Source organism: Varanus komodoensis, unplaced genomic scaffold, assembly GCF_004798865.1.
Source record: "Varanus komodoensis strain SLA01 unplaced genomic scaffold, ASM479886v1 scaffold1, whole genome shotgun sequence".
Taxonomy (NCBI): Eukaryota; Metazoa; Chordata; class Lepidosauria; order Squamata; family Varanidae; genus Varanus; species Varanus komodoensis.
In genome coordinates, this window is record NW_025335268.1 from 39,370,008 (window position 1) to 39,387,262 (window position 17,255).

Here is a 17,255-nt window from a genome sequence, read left to right on the forward strand (position 1 = left end):
TTAAATCAGTATCTGTTCTTGCTTATTTAGACAATTTTCATGTTCTGAGACCAACTACCTCTATGATTTGTAAAATTCTCCTAGGGCACTCCCTCTCATATCTTACTATATCTCATGGAAAGAGCCTTGGTTCATGATTCACAGTTCTATCCCAATTTCTTCCTCTTCTTCAACCAAGCCTCAGGTCACAAGCTGACCACCTATGGGGTTATTCCTGCACACTTCTCCTTGGCTACCAAAATTCTGAAGCAACACAAAGGTGGTAAACATCCTCCAACCTCCTCCCCAGCTGCTGTAGGTGAAGATGAGGGCTGTTCAACTTCTTGGCACTTTGCTGCAATGACGGGGGGTTTTTATCAAAGGAAGATACACATCTCTACCCTCCCTCATCATTAGGACTCCCACCCCACCCTCCAGAAACAAATTTTAGACACACACAGAAGGAACTGTATACCACTGCACCTGTATACTAGTAGAAAAAATCCCTCCCTTACAAGCCCTGAATAAGCTCTGGGAAGTTTGGGGACCCTCCAGACTAGAATTGTGAAGTGTCTGTGGAAAGGAGAGGAAGTCCTAATATTTGTGTGAAAATAGGCTTGCAGACACTGGAAAGAACCATAATAATAATAATAATAATAATAATAATAATAATAATAATTATTATTATTATTATTATTATTATAACATTTCTATGCCGCCCCTTGCCGAAACCTCGGGGCGCTTCTATTAATTGAGCTTCTATTCTGAAATTCTAGATGCATGCCCTAGGTTGCTGGATTTCTGGCCTTTTAAAGGGGCAAATTTCATATTACAAATGTAAATATGTCTCGTATTTCAGTTTTGTCTAGTACTTGTGTGCCATGTGCTACATGTGTACCAAATTAAACCTTTCTTCGTGGTGCACCCTGAACATCCCTTTAACTTAAACACACATCCTGTCTACGCATATCTAACATGGGATACAGCTTCTTCCAATTCCATGGCTCTCTAGCCAGCAAAAGACCCTTGCATTGTCCATCCCCTTCTTTTCAATAGCACCACAATCTTCTCATCTTATTTTATTACAGATAGAAGCTGGATTTTCCAGTATAGTACACTGTATGAAGGAAAAGCATCTTTTTTGCCTTTAGAGCCATAAGTTTCAGAGGAAGGGTTTTACTTTGATGGGGAAAGTACAGTATAGTATAGAAATCAGTAAGTACAGACTGGAAGGCACTGGAAGAGAGCCAGTGTGGTGCAGTGGTTAAGAGCATGGGACTGGGACTCAGGTGATCTGGGTTCTAGTCCCCGCTCGGCCATGGAGCCAACTGGGTGACCTTGGGCCAGTCACAGACTCTCAGCCCAGCCTACCTCACAGGGTTGTTGTTGTGGGGATAAGATGGAGGAGGAGAATGATGTAAGCTGCCTTGAGCCCTTTGTAGGAAAAAGGCAGGATATAAATCGAAAAATAAATAAATAAATGTCACAAAATGCTGGTAAAGATTCTGCCAGTTACTGAACTGAGGAGACAATTTCCTCTGAGGCAGTTTTACACTACCCCCCCAAAAAATACACCTCCAAGTATCAGGGCAAAAACACATTGGGCTTTATTACAAATCATCTTTCCTAGCATCTTGAGATGCATGCTCTTTTTGTAAAAAATATCAAAATTAGACTATGTGACCTTGTGTAGTTTTGCACACTAAAAGAGGGAATAATTTGACCTGTATTCCAACAGCTCCTTGCTAGATTTTATTGTAGCATTAAAAAAAATCACTTTAAAGAAGAAAGACCAGCAAGGACTTCCTGAAGACTGCAGACCTGAGCACTAACCCCACCTGCTTTGGCCTCTAAACAAGTCTCATCTTGTCAGCCTTTCTCCACGGGTTGGTTTTGGGGCTGGTGGATTGGAGTACTTCTGAGAGTTGTTTCAGAGACTGTGTAGTGTACGGAGAAGGACAACTCCATCAAGGCCAACACCCCACACCTGGTGGGGAGACAGAAATATATCTGCTGGCCAAAAGCTGGGTGGTACCACCCCAGCAGCAATGACCCTAAGGAGATGACATCAAAATGAGTTGCCCCTGAGGGAGCTGCTTGAAGGGGATGCAAGGACAAGGGCCCCCACTCTAACACTGTTGTTCTTTCTTGGGTTGAGGGGGGAGTCTTTCCCCTGCATATAGGCCTTGGGTATCTGCAGTGAAGGAAGCAGATGGGACCAAGTGGGGGCCCCTGATGGGAGGGCAATCAGTGTAATGACAGGTAGAGGGAGATATGGCATTGGGTGGAAGGCTAGCCAGTAAGGGGAATTTGACACAGGCAGTTAATGATTGTGCTGTGTGCTGGTCTTGCTCCCAACCACAGGTTTGGTGATTATCCTAGCAGCCTGCCCTCAGGTCTCTAGATGCTGCTTTTAAATACCAGATAGGGTCTTTCTCATCCATGTCTCAACAGAGGCATGCATAATGAAGATCTGGGTAGGTGGAACACAGGGAAATTAGTCATTTCTAGGTCTGCCCATTAGTATACTTGGTACAGCATCAGGGAAGTCTACAGGGACAGGACGGGGGTGCTGCTATGATCTATAAGAATTCTATCCCTCTCCAGGCTCCCTCTCCAACCAGAATGCTTGCATCTGGGCCAGAGGAAGAAATTGGGGATTCTGCTGGTGAACCATCCATCCTGTGACCAATAGTCTCCCTACCTGAGTTGAGAGGGGTTGTCTCATTTGTGATGTTAAAGTCCCCCATACTGTTGGTTCTGAGGGATCTTAACATCTGTGCTGAGAGCACTTAACTGGGACGGCTCAGGATTTCATGGACTCCATGACATCCATAGGATTGCCCCACAACATGCAGCAAGGCACACTAGATCTGTTTTTTGTTTTGTTTTTTTTTTCTAGTTGGGTGTGGGGATAGTGTTCCTTTGTCATGGTCAAATTACTGCCTGCTGATATTAAGACTAACAGTGACTACTCCCCTCTGCAGGAGTGAAACACCCATTAAGATGCTCTTGCAGTTAGTTTCCAGAGGGCTCTGCAGGGAACTTCTGGTTGATATGGCTGGCTGTCCTGCTGGATCCCTGGTTGATCTCTGGGACACAGAAATGGCCTAGGCCGAGGAAACTCCTGAGCATACTCCCTGTAGTAGAGCTCATATCCTGAAACTGAGTGATGAAACAAATGAGATGGCTAGAATGCAGGCAGAGGAAAACTCCTAATGGATACAATCAAGACCTTACAGTGTATGTCTATACTTAAATATACTTGAAGGCCGTGAGAGCAACAAAGAAACAATACCTGACTGCTTTCATTCAATCTTCTCTTTGCCACCCAGCACAGCTCTATACGGTTGTCCAGGGCCTACTACATGCTGGCCCAAAGGACATCTTGCAGCCATCTAAGGTCCTGTAACATATTTGCTAGGCACTTTCAGGACAATTTCTATAGCTCCCATAGCCAAAGCTCCCAGGGTGGCTTAAAGTACAATATATAAAAATACAGTAGATAAAAACATTAAGAATTAAAACATAATTTAAAAGAACAAAAAAGAACATTAAAAGACAATCAAGACAGATCCATCCAAGATTAAAAGAAAAGCACCTAGCTAATCATCTTAGGCCCCTGAATTACCACAGATGTTTTAAAGGCATCTGGCAAAGAGGGCTATCTTACCCTCTTACCCTTACAATCTACCTAGTGCCAAAAAGATGGAAAATTTGGTGCCAGGCAGACCAAATGGGGAGCGGGGGGACCAAAAAGGCCCTCTTCCTATTTACTACCATCCCAGCCTCTAAAGGGTTGGCACCCAAAGGAAGGCCCAGAGGATTAGCATACTGTCCAGGTAGACTGGGGCTGGGAGAGGTGCTCTAACAGGTATTCTGGTCCTAAGTCATGTAGGACTTTATAAGGTTAAGACAAGTATCTTGAATCAGGACTGGAAGTAGGCAGCCAATACAGGCAGTCCAGAATTGGTCTTATGTGTCTGGACCTCCAGGTCCAAGTAATTATTCTGGATGCCACATTCTACACCAGCTGCAACTTTAGAACCATTTCTGAGTGTGTTGCAGTAATTTAATCTTGAGATTACAAGAGCACAGATTAGTGTAGGCAGGCTATTCCTGCCCAGGAAGGGGTGCAGCAGGGCCACCAGCCAAGCTTGGTGGAAAGCACGCAGAGCCACCAATGCCACCTGAGCCTGAAGTGATAAAGATGGATCAAGGAGCACCTCCAAGCTCTTCCAGGGGCAGTGCAACCCCATCTAGAACAGGCTGAATACCTCCCATCCAGGCAAAGGAATCACCCATCATCAGTCTTGACTGGACTGAATTTCAGTTTGTTAGCCCTCATCCAGTCCATTATCACAGCTAGACACTGGTTGGGCACATCTGCAACCTCACCTGCCAACTATGAAAAGGAGAAATAGAGCTGCATGTCATCAGCATACTGATGGCAATGTGCTCCAGATGACTCCACCAACTGGTTTCATGTAGCTGTGAAATAGCATAGGGGACAGAACAGACCCCTGAGGAACTCCATGCTGGAGAACCCATGGGGCTGAACAGAATTCCCCAAGCACCCTTGGAGATGGCCTTCCAAGGAGTGGAGCCACTGCAATGCAGTGCTGCCCACTCCCATCCCAGCCAGTTCTCCAGAAGGATACCATGGTTAACAGTATTAAAAGCCATAGAGAGATCAGAAATATCAACAAGGTCACATTCTCCCGGTCTCGCTCCTGGCATAGGTGATAATACAGGGCAACCAAGGCTGTTTCTGTGCCAAAACCAGGTCTGAACTCCAACTGAAATGGATGCAGATAAGCAGTTTCATCAAAGAGGGTCTGGAGTTGGCAACTACCCTTTCTAGAACCTTGCCCAGGAAAGCAATGTTTGCTACCAGCCTGTACTTTTTCAATTTTTCCAGGTCAAGAGAGTGTTTCTTGAGAAGCAGTCACATAAGGCAGGATGGGAGCACTTCCTCTTCCAAAGAAGCACTGATGACTTCCCTGGCCCAGCCAGTTATTTTTTCCTTGCTGGCTTTTATAAGCCAGGAAGGGTGAGCAACTAGTGCAGAGATGGTTGCACAAACCTCCTCAAGCACCTTGTCCACATACTTGAGCTGTACCAACTGAAACTCATCCTGTAAAACTGGACTACAGCAGGTCAGATATGCTTTCAAGGAGTGTCTGGGGCTGGAAGAGAGAGGATTGAATAGAGGCAGTGAGGTATTGTTTCTTTGCAGCCTTTACTGCCTCAAAATATACCCCATTGTAGGTACATGCTAGGTTTTGGTTGCATTCACTGGGAGTTCTCCATCGGTACTCCAGTTGTCTCCTACATCATTTCATCACTTTCAACTCTGGCGTATACCATGGAGCTGTATGAGCTTTACAACAAAGAGGGTGCTTAGGAGTGATCGTGTCCACTGTCCGGGTCATTTCTGTATTCCACAGAGAGACCAAGGCTTTGATAGAAGCACCAGCAAAGTCAGCCAGAAAAACTGCCAGAGCCATCTGGCAATCATCCAGATCCATTAGCCACTGGGGGCAGACCATCTTTATCTTTCACATCCACCAGGACTTGGGATCCAGTGTTATAGCAGTGAAATCACATGAGATACCCAAGTTTTACTGGAGGAATTCTAGTTAGTACAGCTCAGGGATGTTGACAAGGTTCTTGAACAAGCAAAATCACATCCATACTGGATCCTTGCTCCCCGCTCCCCCCATTAATAAAAGCCAGCAGGGAGGGAACAGATGACTGGGACAAGACTCTCCAGTATGAGGTTCCTTGTCCCCCATACTATTCAACATCTACATTAATCAATTGAGTTGGGCCATTTGGAGTTTTGGAGTGTACTCCCCTCAGAATGCAGATGACATGAGGCTTTTTTTCTCCTGGAGCAACTGTGGAAGTACTTAAGAACTGCCTGGCTATGACAATGGATTGGATGAGGGTTAACAAACTGAATCTCAATCCAGACAAAACTGAGATGCTGTGAGTGGGTGGTTCTTCTGACCAGATGGAGGGAATTCAACCTGTTGTAGATAGGGTCACACTCCCCTTAAGGATAACAGTTGGGAGTGCTCTTTCAGCCATCTTTGACACTTGAAGCCCAGATAGCATCAGTGGCTTGGAGTTTCTTCTACCAGCTTTGGCTGGTGAGGCCCTTATCTGGACAGAGATGGCCTGCTATCAGTAATCTATATTCTGATAATCTCTAAACTAGATTACTCCAATGTGGTCCATGTGCAACTGCTCCTGAAGACAGTTCAGAAACTGCAGCTTGTACAAAATGCAGCAGCCTAACTACTAGCAGGGACCAGATGGTCAGATCATTGTCGTTGTTGTTAGTCGTGAAGTCAGGTCCAACCCATTGCGACCCCATGGTCAGATCATATAACACCAATTCTGGCCTGCATGCATTGACTGCCTATATATTTCCAAGCCCAACTCTTAGCTATTTATTTTAAAAGTTATCAGAACAGCTCTAGCGTTCCCATTGGAGAGCCATATAAAAAGGTGTGTCAGATTCTGGATGCTTGTGTATAGGGACACACCACAATTACAGTACAATCAAATGGTAGAAGTGGTAAATTCTTTCTGTGAGGACCTTATGAAACAGATTATATATGTTTCTTAAATCTGTGGCCAAAGTAAGTTAAACTAAGGTTCAGGGAGTTGTGCAACCAGGGTGAAATAAAAATGGCTAAAAATGAATAGAAAGGAAAGCGAAAGGTAATATAAAAAGTGGGATTAAGGAAAATATCTATTACAGGAAATTTACACATAATAAGTTAATGGGAAAAACATTAAAAGCAACTTTACATGTCTCTACTAGATTAAAGTGCCTAGAAAATCAACAACAGCAGAACACTGACCTGTAACATGCATCTGGACACAACAACTTCAGGTACCTCTGGAAATTTTTGGCGCAGGTCATGTAAAACCTGATCATCAATTTGTTGGCTTCCTTGGGCCATTCGTATGTTGCCTGGTCAGGACTTTGGTTCAATAGGCAGTTCTAGGCCTTAGTGCGAATTAACCATCGTCTCTTCAAGCATTTTCTGTAAAACAAAATGTGAAAAAGTCTATTACAATAAAATGACTTATTTGTTTAAACTATTTTGTTAGGTTAGTCATACCTGCTAGAAATACTCCCTTTTACCCTGTGAAGAGAACCACATCACTTTTAGGATGGATGGACATAGTACAACACATTTAATCAGAGATGGACTATGAAGAACCTATGTTGCTAAGCTTGCCTTGAGTATGATAGAAAGAAATTAACCTGTGTGTGCAGCCACTCTACTGACTCCAACTGAACATTATACCACTGGATATGGGCAGGCCTCAACTTCCTAACAATCATGATTTGAAAACCACAGAAAAGCCTGTGAATCCCTAAAGTTATATGCATCCATGGGCAACAGTGCATCCCTATCCACAAGCATAAAACATGAAAATGGCTTTTCAGCCATGAATTAACATTCTATTTGACTTGGAAAGATGTTTAAAGTTTGGGTAGGGTAGCTTATAGCAACAAATCTTTAGATGATAGCTCTCTAAGGGCTTCAGTATTGCACATTTTGTTTTCCATACTGTAGGTTGTAAACTTTGAAAGTAATCCACTGTTGTGACTATTCTGATTCAATGTGCAACTATGGTATAGGCACATTGTGGGAGCTCTTACAAGGAGCGTATAAATTGAGCCTACCAGAAGCACTGTACTATTGCAGAACAGCTCATTTTTGTCTGATTCTAGTCTAGAAAAGCTCTGGAAGGGCCAAATCAAACAATAAATGTAGGCTAACTATTAAAGTGAGCTCTTTATTTATTACATTTATATTCTACCTTTCCTCCTTCCAAGGAACGCAAGGCAGCTTACACAATTCTCCTCCTCCCAATCTTATCCTAACACCAACACCAACACCAGAGTCACTGTAAGGAAAAAGTGGGATATAAATCCAATAAGCCCTCTGAGATAGGTTGGAGTGAGATGGCCCAAAGTCCATGTTAATTCCATGACTGAGTGGGGACCAGAACCTAGATCTCCTGAGTTCCAGTCCCACATTCTTAGCCACTATACCACATCGGCTCTCCAGACAGGATTGAAGTAACAATGGTATGAGGGACAGCTGAACCAGAAAGAACTGGTTCTTAATGCAATGGCACTTCATCTAAAGAAGCAGATATACAGGTTAGTAATGCTTAAGGGGTGGCTGGTCAGGAGTGTTTTTTCCCAGCATTATTTACTTCTCCAATTGAACAAGCTACAGTTATACAAGGCCTGGTAACTTCCAGAATGCATTGTAATCTCACAAAACAAGGCCTGGAAGATTTGAATTGTCCAAAATATAGCAACAAGAAGTCCTGCAATTTGGCCATATTAATTGTACTAATGTCGTATCACTCGCTCTGGGTCACAATCTGTTTCCAGGACCAATTATCTAGTAGTAATTATTTACAGTCCTAAATAGTTTGGAACCTTGATAGCTGAAAGACCAGATTTTCCTCCAGTAACCTGACTCATCAGAACAAGCCTTGCTGCATGGCATTTTGACTAGATAAATGTGGAAGACAGGGACTTGAGATGAAACCTTCTTCTCAGCAGTGTACAGATGTTAGAATTCGCTGCCCTGAAGATCTAGCTATCCTCTTCCTTGAATGCATGTTTGAGGCCAGTTGATTGTCATTTCTGTTGTACTATTATGAATTTGCTGGTGTTGAATTTTTTGTGCTCCACAAAACCCTTTTGTTTACTGTTTTTCTTGTATTACTGAAGGCTGCAATGAGGAGTTGGAGTGGAAGATGTGAGATAAAATTATTGTAACATGGCATTCTATGGAAGGACAGGCACAGTGGCAAAGAACTGTGTGTACAGCCAGAGATTCGCATTATCTTTCTACTACAACACTAATCACTGCCAGAGATATATTCTGCTGATTTGCTGAAGCAGCAGTTTGTTTTTTTCAACTCTAAGAACTGCTACAGCAAAATATGTTCTGGCTGAGCATGCTGTTTTCCCCATATACATGTGCACCACTTCTGGATCTGTCTGGCTTCAGTTTTCTAGCTATCTACATCATACAAGAGACTTCACAAAAAAGCCAGTATTTATATAGATGTTATATGACAAGGCATTTTTAATCTATGGCTTATGGAATTACCGCACTTCCATTTTTTTAAAACCTCCATCGTTCCCAGAAGAAAGGTTGATCAATGAGAAACTGGAAAACTGATCCTATTCTTGGATCTAATCAGTACAAATAGCACCTATTCTTGGTCTAATCAGTACAAATACTGCAATTAATATTCAGGACAAATTACTGTACAAATAAGTAATCTTTAAGATGCACACCATCTTCTGCAGTGCTTCTGAATAAATTACTATTGCTATTACCCACTTACAGAAAATATTATAATTTTCAAGAAAGCTTGTGTTGTTGCTGGTGGTGACTGGCAAAGCTGAAAACTTTAGGCCTCAAGGCCAAAAGCAAAGTGATACAGTATAAAAAGATCTTCAGTGAAAATTATCAATAAAAATAAACAAATATCAGCTCTTGAATAACAAGGTAACTTTTCAAAACTATAATCCTAATTTTGCTAATATATTAAAATGTTATTCTAGATACACCCATAATTGCTCCAGTTTGTCCAGAAGCTGTACTATATAATAATATCATCATCATCTTCTTTAGTACAGAATGTTTGCACACAGATGAACATGTTTTCCAGGTAGCAATCATGGTGCCTGCATTTTCCAGGTGCGAGTCCACTGTTGCTATCATAATGAGTGAACCACAAGCAAAGGCATACAAAGCACGTTGGCGTGTTCTGACTGCAGGTATTCCCTGATCCCTTATTTGAGGACTGATTAGGAAAGCTTGTAATGCCATTTAGATTGTTTATCATTATCATTTACTACGTCATATTGTGAGTGAAAATGATGAAGATTTTTAACTACATAGCAGCGTATTTCACTTAAACAGGGCAAATGATCATGATGGCTAGGAAGTACAAGAGCTGCAATCTTGGGAAGTACTGGAGCTGGGATGCTGCCGAGCACAGGAAGGCTAGGCTTAGCACAGTACTGAAAAACCTGGTCACATAGATTGCCCTCAACAATTAAGCAGAATATGCAGTAACAAGCTGCTCCATGTGTATGGATGGGCTCAGGATCAGAAGTGAACGTTTCATCAAATAGCACCAAGCACACAGAGTAGTAAATTAACAGTACAAACCATAAAAGAAAACATCAACTTGTAAAGCGTCTGTCTGTCTGTCTGTCTGTCTATCTATATCTTGCCTATTCCCAGTGACTGGTACACAGGGCTATATATCAAGACTTAATTTCTTTATATAGATGTAAAAGCACTATCAGCTTATCCTGGAAGATTTAAACAATATTACTTCCTTTCAAAGCAAGACATATCAGTACACCTATCACCACAAAGTCTCATTCTCAAAAGTCTGGTGAACATAGTTTCTTTTAAAAAAATATTTTCATTAAAAGGTAGAATACAGAAAAAGAATACCAAGGGATCTTACACAAATCTTACACATTATATCAAGATCAAAACATTTCACAAAGTTTAGTAATGAGTTCTTCTACAGTCAGTTAAATAAATTAGTACTTAATTGAAACTCATAGAGCAATTATTCTAATTTGTATTTCTTAATGCTGACTTATTTAAAATTTAAAGGAATGGAAAGTAACAACGAAGTATTGTATTACAATTGTAACTCACTAATGGCATTTTTACAAGTTCCATCAAGTAAATTGTATATAATAAGGTTTGCATTTATTATTAAATTCTTCAGCTGGTGGTCTATTTAGGTAACTAGTTAGTTTTTCCGTAACTGCATATTCAGCTAGTTTATTTTTCCAGTCTGCTTTAGCTGGGCAGTCTTCTGATTTCCATTTTGATGCTATCACATCTCTAGCTGCTGCTATCATATAATTAAATAACTCTACCATATTCCTTGACAGAGTTTCTGGTACAATACTCAGTAGCATATTCTTTGCATTCATAAGAAACTTAATTTTCAAAATTTTCTGTATTTCTGTATGCATTTCCTTAATTTTTTAAAACTTTATAACAAATCCACCACATACGGTAAAAAGTCCCATTCACTTATTTTTTCAACTCTAAGCATTTATATGTTTATTTAAAGCATTTATACCACTTGACAAAGCTCTCAAAATGGTTTACACAATATATTTCCAGCACTTTCCATTATAATTCTTATCCATTTTCTCAAATCTTTTGGTGCAACACACCAACAAAAAACATATTGGACCAAAGTTCTCTCAGTGCTTGACTAGCTGCAAATTTTATATCCTTCAGCCACAAAGTGTCTCTTTGACAGAAAGATATATCCAACTTATCATACTTATTTTAACTTGTTCAGTTTAATATTGGAATAATTGCTTATACATTTATCCTAATAGGTGAACTTTTCACTGTATAACCAACCTTTCAAATTATGTTTCTTATAGTATCTTATCCTTTTCCCTTAAAAATAATTTCCCTTTTTAATCTTAAAACTAATTGGAAGTAAAGAAGCCATACTTTTTCCTTCATCTTTTAATTTTTCCAAGGCTCAATTCCTCCTTGTTGATCAATCATGCCACCATACATTATAAAAGCATTGCTTTTCCTCAAATGCTTATCATAATATGCATCTATTGGAGACATGAGAGGAGAAATCGGAGGGCTGATTCTTCTCATAGAATACCAAGCTCTTACTAACCATCTCTAACCATGACTACTGTTTTGGGTTAAAGATTTTTTGATTGATTCCTTAGCAGATTAATGATTATGTTTTCCTTCTTCCCTGGTGGGTATATTTCCAAAAAGGGCAGCTAGTCAGGAAAAAGGTGATAGTTAAGAGGGTGTCTAGCCTTAAAGTATTGGGAGTTAATTTTCACTGAGGTTAATAATTCAATAACCTATATCTTATGCTGTTGGTCCATGCTTTCTATAAGGAAAAAGATGCTTTCTTAAGAGCTAAATGTTCCTTCGGGCTGCCACAGAGAGAGAAATGGAAAGCACTGCTGCTCTGCTGGCTCTGCTGAGAGAATTGCTCCATTTGGCTTATTCTCACTGTAAAATGTTTCCATACCAGCTGCTCTTTATAATAACTTGTGTAACCTTAACAACTAGTCCTGAGTTTGCTTGTTTTCTTTTTCTCTCCTCGCACTTTTCCTCCTCAGTGTCATATCTTTAATGTAAACTTGAAACCAGAGACTCTCTTGCTGTTATCAATCTTAAGTATGCTGCCTTCGGAGCTAAAAAGTAGCATAAGAAACACTTATGAATAAATATTTTAATAGACTGCTGTTTGATTGGCCTGGGCTGGCCTACTCAGCCAAACCCAAACCATACCAGTTCCACCTTACCCAGGTCCAAAAGACAGAAACCTCCCTTCTGCAAACAGCAAGGTCTGTTTGAGGGAAAGACCAGGCACCTGATCCTGGCATTCCAATGTAGATGACCTGCCTGAGGTAATCTCTAGGCCATGCACGGGCATTTATACAATCTCCTCAGTAAGTAAACTGTCCAGGTGCCTAAACAATTAGAATCTTCCAGCATCCAGCTCAAAGCCGGGGATGAGCCATTCCCGAACAGTCAGCAAACCAAACCAAACCAAACCAAACCAAACCAAACCAAACCCCACCACATTCCTCTGAACTTTCCACCCAAGCAAGGAGGACAGGACTAGAAGAGTCCTTCTTTCTACTAGAAGAAAGCCAGGTACACAGGTGCTAGAAGCAAGTTTCCCAGGAAGTAAGGAAGTCTGATGAAGGCCGAAGGGAGATGGCCAAGTTTCTCTTACCTAGACAAGCACTGCCTAGCAATGGTGATTCATGCTCTGGTAACCTGCCGGTTGGATTACTGTAATGCGCTCTACGTGGGGCTGCCCTTCAAGATGGTCTGGATACTTCAGCTGGTACAGAACAGAGCTGCCAGGCTGCTGCCAGGGCTCTACCAGCTACACTGGCTTCCAGTCCCAATTCAAGGTGCTGGTTTTAACCTATAAAGCCCTGAACAGCTTGGGACCAGGATACCTGAAGGAGAGCCTCTTCTTTTACATGCCCTCACATCCCTTAAGATCTGCGGAAGAGGCTTTGCTATGGGAACCCTCTTTAAAGGAGATAAAAAGAACTACCCGGAGCAGGGCCTTCTCTGCGGTGGTGCCCAGATTATGAAATGCGCTCCCTGGAGAGGTGCGCCTGGCACCAAGTTTACATTCTTTTCGGTGCCAGGCTAAAACCTTTTTGTTATTTTTAAAATTAATATTTTTATTGTTAACAGTTTTTTTGTTTTTATATAATTTTATGGAATCTGTGTTGTACATTTGTGAGCCATCCCGAGATGCCGAGGCATGTGGTGACGGCATAGAAAAGTTTTAAATAAATAAATAATCTGGCAATAACTGTTTACAAAAATTAACCACTGTTACTTCTTAAACTTTTGGCCAAACCACATTCACATTTTAGATGTGTGAATAGATGTGCGTTTTGTTTTCCCCTTCCCAATAGCAGTCATAAGGGGATATGAGCAGGACTGGGATCCCTCAGCATGGTTTCATCAAAAAAATCCCAGTCAAAACAGTATTAGTTCCCAAAGGGAAACTTTTTAGGTACTATTGGAAATATCTCTCTAGGATGAAGAGCAGTAACTGTGAAGGAGAGGTGGTTTCAATTCAACCACAGGGCTAACCCTGTCCCCCACAAGCTGTTACTGTTGTGGGGGGGGGAGTAGGATGCTAAAGACATTCACACATTTAAATGCCATTTCTGATTTGGCCCCAGTTAGTGGGCACACAAAATTCTAACTTTCAGTTAGGATAACTGCACTGCACTGACTATAGAACATTATAGTTAACAGCATCCGAACAGGCTCCACATCTGAACTGATAGTAAGGGGGAACAAACTGAAGGGCACAAGATGATATTTCAAATAGCCTGTATCGGCTTTGCCTGACTTGCCACCCTCCACATGTGTTCAACTACAACACCCATCACCCCTTTGTATATGGCTAGATGAGGCAGCACACTGAGAACCTGGCTGGGCACAGCTGATCTCTATTATTTTTAAGGGTATTGTCTTTCAATGCACTAGCCTCGTATTACTCCAAGCCTTTGAAGAGAAGGTGGTATAAATTATCCTTTGTAAATATACATTTGGAGGGAGGTAATAAGAAATATACCAATTGTCCCCAATCTGGAACTCTCCAGATGTTCCCATTAATCCCAGTCAGCAAGGCAAAGGTAGTTTTCTAAATCGTCAGGAGAGCATCAGGCTGGGAAGAATGATACATTTTCCAAGAGCCAGGGAGAATTCAAAGTATCTCCTTCTAGGAAGTAAGAACTAACATATTATTAACATACTAAGTAGCATCAAGCAATGAATGGTCTTTATTTTAGTTTGGTTAAATACTTATAACCTGAGGATTTTGTGAGGATTTTCAAAGAATTCAAAAGGTTTAGCATGTAGTTTCAGACAGTAATTAAAGCAGAGGTTTATACAAAGGCAATCAATGCTGTCTAGCAATTTAAAGTTAAGAGGCAACAAATTGAGTAGATAGAAAAAAATCTACATATCTGGCAGACCATTTTTCTCTTAACAGCAGAACATAATGTACCCACAAAACTAGTATTTACCAAACGTGGCTAAAAGATCAAATTACACCTTCTTTGGCTTTCAAAGAAGCAGTGAATAAAGAACGCACGTGTTCCAATACAAAAAGCCACAAGGTTTTAAATAGTTTTAAAGAAAAAGCAAATTCCTATTTTACTCACAGACTTACTCACATTTAAATATTAGTAGGGTCATTTTATTTTATTTCTGCCAAAAAGTTCTGTATTGCATTTGGAAGAAGCCTGGGCTTGGCTCTGAGTAGGTCTACAATTGGAGAAACTCTATGGTTTGGGGCAACCACCAAGCATGCCTTTCTACAACTTTGTTATATAAACTTGGCAGAGATGGTATAGGTCAAAAGCACACATAACTGTTGTCTGTGGAGATTGAGCTGACATACGTGGGAGCTGCATAATGATTTATACAATAAAACCAGCACCTTGACTTGTGCCTTAGTGGCATAGGAAGCTGGCCCACCTAGCCCAGTACTGACATCTCTTCAGGGTTTCAGGCAGGAGGTTTTTCAGCCTTGCCTAGTGCTTTCACAGATTGAGTTTGGTACCTTCTATAAGCAAAGCATTTGCTGTACCACTGAGCTAAAGCCTCTTTGAAGTCTGACATGCCAGTGCAGATCTTGAAGGCCTTCTGCCAATGTGATTCCAACAATCCATATCTAGCTGAGGAAGCAGTACTGCACTCCACTTCATTCAAAACAACCCAATGGGCATTAGGATAGTTCAGATTCATAAACAGAGATATGAAAGAAGGTTGCTTAAAGCTACTATCTACTCCTGAATTACTGCTTGCCAATGGCAGCCAAATTATCAATGCTTGTCTGATTCCTATCCCTACATAAAATAGAGATCAATGTTCGGCATCAACTGCACTAATAGCCAAGATAAATCTCATGCTTTCCAGTTTACTCAAGCAGTTTGCAGAGTTTTATTTAGCATAATGTCTTTAAAATACTATATAGAAATATTATGGCTCTAGCTATTTATTCATAAGATGTTACAACTAGTACTTCTGTCACAGCAGCTATGTGCTAAGGTCAGGACAACTTCCATAAAATCTAGATGAAATTATGTATCTATCTAGGTTACCAAACAAGTTTCATTTCAGTGTTATTTTATTTTAGTCTGCAGGAAGTCTAACAAAATAACAATAATGTAGCTAGAATTTTCTTGTAGATATAGACAATAAGTCAGAATTTTTACTTCACACAGCTACCATGGCCTATTCAGTTAGCAAATGGTGATGTTCTACTATGGAGTCTAATGTGTAATTTTATTTTTAAATTATGCTTTATGTTGTATTGGGAACCTATGAAAAGTGAAATAGTTTTATATAACAGCACAAGCCATTGGTGAATATATTTTCATAACCAGCAACCACAAAGCAAACACAGAGGAAGAAGGAAAAATTCAATCAGGGAGAGTAAAATGGGGCTTATTAGAACCAAGGAAAATTCACAAAGTAGTCTGTGAGCTTTCAAGTTTCACAGAACACTTAACCTAGAAAGAGGTAGGGCAAGAATTTTTTTTCTAGTGTAAGGCCACAAAAGTAATCTTCATTAGGCATAATCTGCATTGTTACTGCTGACAATGTTCCAAGTTGGACAACATTGAGGTAGACTTAAAAGTTTCATTTCCTATTCTGTTTTGCTTTTAAAGTAAATTTCTTTCCAGCAAAGAATGAAAATTGCATTCTTTCCATTAAATAAGTCACTACTATACTGAAAATGAACAGTTGGTTATATTAAATGAGGTGGCATAGTTAATTCCTTATGTGGAAAGAAGTTTATTTCAAACATCTTTAATATTGTGGCTTTCTTTATCCGACAAAACTTTTAGTCTTCTGGCTCATCATGAAGGAAACTAGCAAATGAACAGGCCTAAGGATCAAGACACAGAACACCTCTAGCTTCAAACAGACAGACTCTTAAAAAGGATTTTATGCACAATGCTCACTTGCACATAAAATACACCAATTTTTAACTAAGTTAATTCAATTCAACCACTCCTTTTTTTAACAAATATAACTTTTTATTTGAAAACAATGTACCTGAAGTTCCAGAGTGCCTTTCTCCATTTTTACAAGACAGGAAACCCATAGATACAAGAAGGGTATAATGAAAGTTCAAGAACTTACTTGCTCTAAAGTAAGAACTCATACATTTTTCCAAAATAAGAACTCATTTTCTCTATGCCAAACCTGTGAGATTTAATTTTCACTAAGAAATTGCCATTTCAGGTAGCACTTGGCTGTTCACAGTCTTTGTTCTTCAATTTGCTGTTGCTTGGGGCAGGGAAAATAAGAGGAGGAACACATCCCTATTTCCCAGAACACTAGCTTAATGTTCACTGTCTTGCCATGCAGGCAGTTTTGTTTCCCGGCAGTGCTAGGCAGCAAGACTTTCAATGTAATCCAGCTTTAGTTGTCTACAGTTATAAATGACTACTTGGAATGGAATGGCTGAGAATAAGCATTTCCGTTACACATTCCAATGTATACCCCAGTAAAAGTCACTGGGTTGAATCCAGTGGTGTCATTCCACTGAGGGAAGATGTTCCATCAGCAGTTCTGGAAAGGGGGCAATTCCTTCACCCTTCCACATAAAATCTGCTT

The 17,255-nt window shown here is 40.5% G+C and overlaps 1 protein-coding gene across 2 annotated transcripts in view; it reads right to left on the reverse strand.

Annotated features, from left to right (window-relative positions):
- Positions 1–17,255, reverse strand: part of TAB2 (TGF-beta activated kinase 1 (MAP3K7) binding protein 2) — a 64,255-nt gene that overhangs the window by 20,499 nt on the left and 26,501 nt on the right. For both annotated transcript variants that reach the window (XM_044423006.1, XM_044422996.1), the window contains exon 2: positions 6,858–7,043. In XM_044423006.1, the coding sequence (XP_044278941.1) occupies positions 6,858–6,959 (102 nt within the window). In that variant the 5' untranslated portion in view covers positions 6,960–7,043. The remainder of the gene's footprint in view (positions 1–6,857; positions 7,044–17,255) is intronic.